The 10712-nt window shown below is 43.8% G+C and overlaps 1 protein-coding gene across 1 annotated transcript in view; it reads right to left on the bottom strand.

Annotated features, from left to right (window-relative positions):
- Positions 1 to 8222: 8222 nt before the first annotated feature.
- EFHD1 (EF-hand domain family member D1) overlaps positions 8223 to 10712 on the bottom strand; it is a 44691-nt gene continuing 42201 nt past the window's right edge. Inside the window, exon 4 of the mRNA XM_019630174.1 lies at positions 8223 to 9463. Coding sequence (XP_019485719.1) covers positions 9329 to 9463 — 135 coding nt within the window. The 3' untranslated portion in view covers positions 8223 to 9328. The remainder of the gene's footprint in view (positions 9464 to 10712) is intronic.

Here is a 10712-nt window from a genome sequence, read left to right as displayed (position 1 = left end):
ATTACATGAATTATATTAAAAGCAAAAGTAACAAGTACTAAAAAGTCATCACCTTGATTATTTTACATTCTACAATTATCTGTGCTCTTGAGGTTATCTACATGTCTTCTATCTCCAAGGTGGAAATCCTATATGACTACATGCTACTGTGACTCTTCCCAACTCCATGTCTGCAATAGCCCATTGGTAGCCTGAAGGTGACCCTGCCAGGGGTATTTACACCATGGAAACCAACAAATGCTATGAACTAGGGCTTGGTTTATTGTTTCGTTGACTGTCGAAACAATCTTTTCTTAAGAAAGTGATGGAGGGGCGGCTGGTTAGCTCAGGTAGTTAGAGCGCAGGCTCATAATACCAAGGTTGCCAGTTCGATTCCCCCATGGGCCAAGGAGCTGTGCCCTCCACAACTAGGTTGAAAAAACTACTTGACTTGGAGCTGATGGGTCCTGGAAAAACACACTGTTCCCCAATAAAATTTCTTTAAAAAAAAAAGAAAGTGATGAAAAAATGTTTAAAATGCAGATTGAACTTAACAATGTATAGTGTCTATAGCCTTTACATTATGAATAACTCCCAAAAAAGTTTTTAGAGAATGTTCTTCCATCATTTGAAAACTATTATCAAATTCAGCAAAGAAGTTGCTCACATCATGCAGGAATGAATGAAGCTCACTGTCCTTTCCCTTTTTCCTTATAAATCAACTTAAAGAAAATATCAACCAACATTCATGTTGGAATTACATTCTTAGTCGCAACCATAGGCTGGCTACAACTATAAAGCAGCAAAAGTCAAGGGGCCATTCTTTGAGAATCAATAGGCTATATGGAATTGACAGTAAGAGTAGTATACATTTTATTATTTGTAAATTATGTGCTACATATCCTTTATATCAGTAAAATTTATAATAAACTTAGGCATGGATATATATATATATATTGGTAGCATACATATACTTTGTTTACAGAGTCGGTTGCTAAACATTTACCAACAAACCACTGTCTGAACCTCACTTTCCTCATCTGCAAAGTGGGACAGCACCACCGACCTCCAAAGTATTTGTGTTAGCATTAGTTAAGACATGAATCTAAAGCACTCAGCAGAGGGTCTGACCCATCATCAACACTCACGTGTTTGTTAATCGCCCCACCTGCCCACCATTCCCAGCCAGGTCAGAGGAAAGCTGGGAGCCCTTGCAATTCCTTCACTTGGGGTCCTTCTTCTCCGCTATAAAATCCACCTCTTCTCTTGATTCTATGACCTCCAAGTCCTCGTCCCATCAATCACCCCACTCTGTCTTCATGTTTCCTTCTCCCTGGACCACTTCTCCGTGACCTAAAAACATGTCAACACTATCATGTCTAAGCTAAAACAAAACAAAACAAAACAAAAAAAACCTCCAAAGTTCTTTCCCGATACCAAGCTGCCATCCCCACTTTGTCCAGGCCTCCTCTGCCAACCTGCGAGAGAAAAGTCAGCCAACAGGGCTCTTTCTTCTCCATCCTGCTCACCTCTTGCCCTATTGCAATCTGCTCTCCACAATCAACCTGGTCTCTCAAAAATCTCCATCGACCATTTGCTGGACCCCAGACCTCTGCTCTGGCCTCATCTGATTTGATTTCTTCTAAAAATTGCTCCTGTCCTCCAAAATAGCATTTTCCCCAGGGTTTCCTTATATCTCTGGTTACTTCCTTCCCCGCAGTCCAGTTACAGTTATGTCCGACCATTGGTCAATATTCTCTAGTTGATGGTTTCTACCTGGTATCTAGTGAAGACAGCTCCTGCGGTTTGTGTGCTTGGGTGTCCATGGAGTATCAATTTTCACCGTTCTGCTTTCCTATGAGATGTTCCCCTGGCACACGGGCCAGGGTTTAGGAGAGATGACCCCCGACCCGAGGCTCCAGGAGACAGCCCAATCAGGGTAATGATATTCCAGCCCTTGCTCATTGGTTCAGCCATGGACATGTGTGGAATAGATTATTCCATGACCCTCAATATCTTTCCTAGTAGAATTACAGCTGAGCGCATGGAACCCCAGGAAAAAAGGCATTTTGTAGCCTCCCGTGCAACCAGGTGTGGCCAACTTCTGTCCAACAGGACGGAAACAGAAAAACTATTTGCAACATCGTGCCCTTCAAATGAAAGGGCATACATTCCCCTTGCCTGAAGTCACCTTAGACTTAACACTAAAACCCATCACTTTTTTATAACTTTTCTTCCTCAAACCATTTCCTTTGTGGGGNATATATATACACATATTTATGTATATATAAAATATATATAAAGATATAATTTCCTTTATACAGTGAAATTTAGCATTTTTAGTGTGCAGTTCTGCAACTTTTGACAAATATATACAGGTATGTGTAACTACAAATAAAATCAAGGTGCAGAATTGTCCCATTACCCACAAAAGTCCCCCCAATGATCCTTCGTAGACAGCCCTAACCCCCACTCCCAGCCTCTGAAACCACTGTTCTGTTTTCTATCCTTATAGGTTTGCCTTCTGATGTCATATAAACAAAACCATAGGGTATGTAGCCTTTTGAGACTGGTTTATTTCACTTAGCAATGCATTTGAGAATCAGCCATCCTGTTGCATGTTTCAGTACTTTCTTCTTTTTTATTGTATTTCATTGGATGTATGCACTATATTTGTTTATGTGCTCCCCAGTTGAGGGACATTTGGGTTGTTTCCTGTTTGGGGAGATTATTAATAAAACTGCTATAAATATTCACATGGAGGTATTTGTGTGAACATTGGTTTTTATTTCACTCTGGTAAATACCTAGAATGGGATTGCTGGTTATGTATGCTTGTTTAACTTTATCAGAAACTGCCAAACTGTTTTTCAGAGTGCCTTAGCCATATTTTTATCCCTAAACTATCAACTTCCAGAGAGAGGAACTGAATTTAAGTGAAGATGATGATGATGATGATGATGATTAAAGCTGATAACACCCCATGTTTTTAACCATTACACATACTGCATTATTCGACTTTGTATCCTCAGCAGCTCGCATTGTCTTGGCACACAGTAGACACTCAATAAATACCTATAGAATCAAATAAATTCTTGATTATTTACTCCTCAGGAAGGGTGTTTTCCTCTTTTCTTTTAATTCACTGTCTCTCTAATGTTTCATTAAATAGTGGTTTTTAAAATTATAACAGTAGACTGATGCCTGCCCTAGTCAGAGATAATAAAGTTTCAGCTTTATTGTATCATTGATAGAAACAGAGAAGTTGAGAATAAGACATTTTTAGGGGGAGAGGGAAGCAAGGAGTTTTACCTGAAATGAGTTTAATTTGTAATAAACACAGGTGATCAACTATGAGAGGCTATGTTTTTCTAAAGATGGCAGCAACAATATCTTCCATCCAACGTACTCCTCTAGAACCTTGTCACTTCCCTGTGTAGAGGTAGAGTCTGCTTTCCCTCCTCTCTGGCCCTTATAACTGATCCAACGTGGTGGAAGTAAAGGAGGTGACTTCCAATGCTAGAACATAAAGGTGATAGAGCTTCCTCCTTGTTGACTCAGTCTCTGTTGACGCAAGAGCTGCCATCTAGTAAATCTAAATGCCCTGAGGCTGCCATTCTGTGAAGAAGCCCAGACCACATGGAGAGACCCTTATCTTTGCCCCTGTCAACAGCCCCACCTGAAGTTCCAGCGTCAACAACCAGGCATGTGAGTGGAAAAAGCCACCAGGTGGTTCCAGCTCCCGCTGTCAGTCACGCCCAGGCGTCCAAGCCCAAGACATCATGAAGCACGGACAAGCGTCCTCACTACGCCTTGTGTGAATTTCTAATCCAAATCTATGAGCATAATGAAACGGTTGTTTCAAGCCACTATATTTTGGGATAATTTGTTACACAGCAATAGTGACTAGAAGAATGTCACCATTGTGGATCTTATTGTGTCCTTTTAAAAAGATATGCTGGCCTCCTAACCTCAGAATGTACCCCAGAATGTGACCTTATTGGAGTGAGGATCTTTAAGAGATAATCAAGCTAAAATGAGATCATTAGGGTAGGCTGTAATTCAGTATGACTGGTGTCCTTATAAAAAAGGGGAATTTGAACGCAGACACATGTAGAGGGAGAGCACCATGTACAGAGGAAGGCAGAGAATCAGGTGACACTTCTGCATGCCAAGGAAAGCCAAAGATGGCCAGCAAACTACAGAGGTTAAAACAGAGGCTGGAACGGTCTCCCTCCCAGCCCTCTGAAGGAATCGCCCCTGACCATGCTTTCATCTCTAGCTTCTATTCTCCAGAACTGTGAGTCAATAAATTTCAATTGGTAGTACTTTGTTACAGCAGCCCTAGCAAACTATAATAATGCAATCATCTAAAGGTCTGAAGAGACCATTTGAAATGAAGGAGACTAGAAGGGTTCAGAGCTACAGACCTGAGAGTCGTAGCGAGGAGATCCTTGAAATCATGGGGAAACGCCCATCACCAGCAACTGCCAAGAGGAAAAGTATGGACGAAGAAGGAAGGCTCTTGAGAGGAAAGGCGTAGCTGGTGGACAGATAAGTTACAGGTAGGACCAGGTTAGAAGCAGGAGCCAGTTTCAGAAGAGAGGGAGGAACATATTGATTGGCAATGTCAAGTTTACAGAGTTATCAAGGAGTTTGGGGCTGGGGAAAGACCGTTGAATTAATGACTGGAAGTGTCTACGGAGCAGGGAGAACAGAGGGTTGGAAAAGAATGAGTGATGAGGTAGGAAGGATGCAGAAAAGTGAAAGTGAATGACAAAGCAGGACAGATTTGTTAGTGGAGAGAGCAGTGCCACTCAGATTTGTACCCTAAATCAGAGAGGGGACTGATATGCCCTGAGCACTAAATATATGCCAGGCATGGAATCTGCCAGGTAAACAATCATCATCCCCACTGGACAGGTGAGTAAACAGGCTCAGTGAGGCTCAGTTAACTAGCCTAGTATCTGACTCCAAATCCCATAACATCATACAGCCTCCAGGGGCAGGGGCAGAACTGATTTGTTTGTTTTCCCTATTGTTTAGTCAAAGGAGGCCTCTGGAGTGGACTCATCACTTTTTCTTGAAAATGATGTCCCCACAATCTCTGCTGTCCTCACTTGCAGCGCTCTCCCCTCCGGCCAGGCTCCCATCTAATTTAGGGTGCTTAGAAGGTCCCTCAGTCAGTGGGAGTGGGCCTCCCTTGCCTGTCTCTGTCTGCTCCAACAAACCTGGGATGTCCTTGTGAAATGAACACACAAGGGATCCCTGCCACGTGGCAGTGTGCTAGTTCTACAGCAGTGGGTTAGGCAGAGTTCACGCCCTTTAAAGAACTCATAGTCCAAAAGAGGAGGAAGAGAAGTAAAGAGAAGGATGCTGCATAAAGCCATTAGGAGTACAATAGAGAAAAATTCAGGGCAAAATGGGAACCCCGAGAAGGGGCACCTCTAGCCTGGGAGGATCAAGAAAGCTTCCTGAAGATCATCGCTGAAGATCAACGAGAAGTAGTTTGCCAGTAGCGGGAGGGAGAGAGGGAGTGCCAGGCAGAAGAAACACCAAGTGCAAAAGCCTGGAGGAGTGGTACCTTCTAGAAACTGCTGGGCATTGTGCATACATGGAGTATATGGTTTGAAAGGAGAGAGGGGAGGGAGACAAGAGATGGGGCAGGAGAGGTAAGTAGAGGCCAGATCCTGAAAGTGGGAAGCCAAAAATTGGAGATGTTAGGAACAGTTTGCAATTTATAAGGATTATACTAGCTGTAGTGGACAATCAAGACAGAATGAGGGCAAGGAAACCAGTTAGGAGGCCAGTGCAGAGACCCAGGAAAGAACCAATGAAAGCCAAGCCATGGAGAAGGGAGGATGGGAACTGTAGGTGAGAGGCAAGAAAGAAACGACGTCTGCAGGACTTCGTGACCAAGAAGGGGCTAAGAAGTCCTGTCCCTGGTCTTCGTAGTTACATGGCCCCATATTTGTCCTTTCTTGTCTTAAGTCCTTTGTGTTACATTTTCTATCATTGCAATCAAGTTTTTGGCTCTCACATGGGCCTAAGTGTCCAGAGAGGCAAAAGGATCTTGGAGGTAATTACACTGTTGTCTCCATTTCTTCTTTCTCTCTCTTTTTTTTTTTATTAATAGACTTGATTTTTTAGACCAGTTTTAAGTTGATAAAAATACTTAGCACAAAGTCTAGTTCCCACAAACCTCTCTCCCCCTCCCCCTCCAATTTCCTGTTATTATAACTTCTTGCATTAGTGTGCGGTACACTTGTTCCAATTGATGTGCCCATAGTGATACCTTATTATTAACTGAAGTCCATCGTTTACATTAGGGTCCATTCTTTGTGTTGTACATTCTATGGGTTTTGACAAATGTATAATGAATGTATCTACCATTACAGTATCATACAGGGTTAATAGTTTCATTACCTAAAAATCCTCTGTGCATCAACTATTTGTCCCTCCTCTCTCACCCCAACCCCTGGCAACCACTGATCTTTTTATTGCCTTCGTAGTTTTGCCTTTTCCAGAATGTCATGTAGTTGGAATTACACGGTATGTATATACCCTTTCCAGATTGGTTTCTTTCACTTACATTGACGTTTCCACCATATCTTTTTGTGACTTGATAGTTCATTTCTTTTTATCGTTGAATAATATTTCTTTTCATTGTTGAATTAAGATTCCATTGTATGGATGTACCACAATTTGTTTATCCATTCACCAACTGAAGACTATCTTGGTTGCGTCTGAGTCTGGGCAATTATGAATAAAGCCACTATAAACATTCGTGTGTAGGTTTTTGTGTGGATACATGTTCTCAGCTCATTTGGATAAATACCAAGAAGCATGGTTGCCGGGTGGGATGGTAAGTGTCTCCATCCCTTTTTCATGTCCGTTGCCTCTGGTGGGCAGGCTGGAGGGTGACAACCTGACCTGGAAAAATGCCTGAGAATTGTAGGTCTTGGGTTTGTGCAGAAACAGAAATGATCTTCCCTGGGGAGCTAAGTGTATTCTCTGAGGACAGGGGTCTTTACCAGGTCCCCCATATACCCTGGCATTATATATAGGAAAGAGGTGGCCATCATCAGAGTTTTAAGGGTCTAGGAAGCAAAAGAAATTAAGCCACAGGTTTTACCTGCAGCTGAAAGGATCCTCGGTGATGGGACAGGGGACGGCAGCCAGTAGATGACCTCAGCACTGAGAACACCCAAAGTGAAAACCAACCGTCTAGTTAACTTGACTTCAGGGACTCCTGGGCTGGACGTGGCCCCTACAGAGAACACGCTTCTGTCTCCACCCATCCACAGAAGATTATAAGCACAACGATGTGATGGCAACGTCTATCTGCACAGCTTTATTTAAAAAGAAACAGCGGGCCAGGCGCGGTGGCGCACGCCTGTAGTCCTAGCTACTCAGGAGGCTGAGGCTGGAGGATCGTTTGAGTCCAGGAGTTCTGGGCTGTAGTGCGCTATGCCGATCAGGTGTCTGCACTAAGTTCAGCATCAATATGGTGACCTCCCGGGAGCGGGGGTCCACCAGGTTGCCTAAGGAGGGGTGAACCGGCCCGGGTCGGAAACGGAGCAGGTCAAAGCTCCTGTGCTGATCAGTAGTGGGATCGCGCCTGTGAATAGCCACTGCACTCCAGCCTGGGCAACATAGCGAGACCCTGTCTCTTTTGAACTTCTCAGAAACGAATTTTAAAACCTAAATAGGGCCTGCCGAGTGGCGCGATGGTTAAGAACTTGCTTGGGATGCCAGAGGGCCCCGGTTCGGATCCCACATATGAGGGCCAGTGACACTGCCCTCTACAGCTAAGATGCTGAACAACAGCTCAACCTGGAGCTGGGCTGCCATGAGTCCCCGGCGACGGCGTAGGCTGCAGTCCCTGTGGCAGTGGGTTGCCATGGGCTACCGTGTGTAGCCAGCAGCCAGCGTGAGCGGCCAGCAGCCGCAGTGAGCAGCCGTCCAGAAGCCGGCAACTGATCTGCCTCAGCCAGAGAAGAGCGCAATGATGGTGCCAACTTGGGCCAGTGAAGCAACATCCTCCACAACTAGACTGAAGAACAAGACGACAGCAACTTGTCTGTTCCCCTTCCCCCAATTCCCCAGCACTGTTCCCATTCCCCCAATTCCCCCAATAAAAAAAATCTTTAAAAAAAAAAACCTAAATAAATCACCTTGAAAAAAAAATTAAAAATAAATAAATAAATAATAAAAAGAAATAGCGGTAAGGTAGAAATGCAGATGTTTTCTTTATTGTAAAGACAGCAGTTACAAAAGAGAATAAATATGATGTCAGGGATTATTTTTAAAAACACAACCCTGGTATGTGAGCAACCCCATGAACCCACAACACATAAACATTGTGCTGGGGGTAAGAACAGCTTCACCTCCTTGGGGCAGATGTTGGAATTGACTGCAGGATGAGGATGGTCATGAGTTTTGGGATTTTGAAAGGCTCTAGATTTGTCGCTTGGGAATGTCAGGCGTCTACTGTAATGTAACTTGCGTAGAGTCAGCGTTAACAGGAATTCTTCTACTCAACGTTACCTTGAATTACTCTTTCATTATTACAGTTAAGTAGCACGGTACTTAAGAGTAGGGAAAAAGGCTAAAAGGGAGAGGCCCGAATGGAGGAAAGGAAAGGTGCCGAGTGGATCTAGCGGGGATGCTAGAGGGCATGGGAAAGGCGATGAAAAGAACAGAACGTCTCATCTCTTCATTGTTCGGTCATCTCAGAGGCATGTCACGCCCTCTGTTGGAGAGGGGGCTGGCAGTGGTCAGCCTGGCCCGCCTTAAACCTTACCAGCATCAAAGGACAGAGGAAGGTGCAAAAGCAACTGGCAGAATCAGGCTAAGGATGACAACAGGGTAACTGCATGGGAAACAAAGGGTAGGGGAACACGACGGGGATCCGTGCAGAGAATTACCCAAGAAAATGGGCAATGTTAACATCACGGCCCCCCACGGACTATCTCCACTGAGGATCACCAAAGAAAGAAGTATCTCAACAAATTAATTCCCACTCTTTGATGTGGAAGGGTACAGGGACAAGAAAAAGGTACAGGTTGCCAAGTAAAGGCACGTTGTGGCTACAGAGAAGGGCAGAAGAAGGTGGGCAGGAGAGAGGCAAGGGGGGGCAGCTGGCCTTTCCCAGGACGCTCTAGGAGGGGCCCCCACCCAGGGATGAGAGGCGTCCCCTGCCACCCCTCTGAGGATAAGGAGTTTGCATTGGACAGTGGGTGTGGAGGCTGGTTGGGGTGAGGGGTCAGAAGGGGTGAGGATGCCCGGCCAGCTCTCCCTGGGGCATCTGTGAGGCACAGCTGTGGATATAGGTCAAGGTCAACCAACTATGTGCTGAAAGCTGCCTTGAGCTCCCGGAAGGCTGCCCTGCGGAGCCTCCTCTTCTCCTCCTCCCGCTTCCGCTCCTCCTGCTCAGCTCTCAGCTCGGCTTCAAACTTACTGGCAGCGGCCAAGGCTTGGACCTGCAGGAGAAACAGCAGAACAGACCGACAGAGTGAGAGAGGGCAAGAGGAGCTTGGAGATGGAGCACCCACCAAACAGAGCTCGGGTGTCTCTCGCCGTGTGACTTGGGAACCCACCAGCAAATACTCCTTCCCGGTGGTCTTCCTAAGTTTGCCTTCTAGTCTCAAGGATGCCATCACTTTGCTGCCATGTTACACAGGTTCCTATCTGCTGGGCCCTTCACTTCTTTTTCCCCGGGTACTGTTTAACATGCCCACCTATCACCTACTTCAACTTGTTATCTTTGATTTCACAATATTGTTCAGTTCAGGAAACCCAAATAACCCCCCTTCTGGGATTTTGATCGGGACTGCATCAATCTGCCTATGGCAAAGGAATTTCTTTACAATGTAAGGGTTCCCTGAATGCATCAGTTTTTATTCAATATGGTTTGTATGTTACCCACCAAATTTTTTGTTTTCTCTAAATAGATCATTCTAAACATACTTTCGAATACAAAATGTTTTTGTTAGTATTACGAATGGGAGTTGGTATCATTTTTAATAATACCGTATCAGATAAATTCATCTTAAAATCCTCTATTCTCAAACTGATTTTTTTTTCTCTCCATGTCTCATCAATTTGGTAAAATTTGCAAACACAGTAGGCATGTTGTTTCAATTTACACCTCCACCATCATGGAATGCAGGTAGTCACTTCCCCACAGTCTTGCCAACGCTTATAATTAACCTTTTTCCTGTTTGCCAATCTGATGGGCAAAAAAAATTGGCACCTTCTTTTATTTCCTCTTTGGTGAATTACCCACTTGTATCCTTTGCCCATTTTCCTATTCAGCTGTTTTTTCCTTTAATGTGCAAAATTTTACATAATTTATGTATTGATTCCTTGTGATATATTTTTCAGTAATTTTCTCCCAGTTTTTTGTTTGTCTTTTAACTTCAAGGTATCTTAGGTCATACAAATATTTTAAATTTTGATGTAGTCAATTTTTTCAGCCATTTCCTTTTTTGGTTTTTGTATTTTATGTCATGTTTAAAAAGGTCTTCTATACCCCCAAGGTTCTAAATCCATTTTCCGGTATTATCTTCTAATACTTTTATGGTTTTATTTTTATACTCAGCTCTGAAGTCACCTGCAATTTATTTCAGTGAGGGAATATAATGAAGGTACTTTACTTCATTTTCCTAAGCAAATAGCCAATTGTCTTAATACCTGTTGTTAAAAAGCCAATTATTTGCCCACCAATTT

The sequence above is a fragment of the Hipposideros armiger genome, unplaced genomic scaffold (genome assembly GCF_001890085.2).
Source record: "Hipposideros armiger isolate ML-2016 unplaced genomic scaffold, ASM189008v1 scaffold_17, whole genome shotgun sequence".
NCBI classification, from domain to species: domain Eukaryota; kingdom Metazoa; phylum Chordata; class Mammalia; order Chiroptera; family Hipposideridae; genus Hipposideros; species Hipposideros armiger.
Note: the sequence above shows the minus strand (reverse complement) of the source record. Positions and strands in the feature narration are given on the sequence as shown.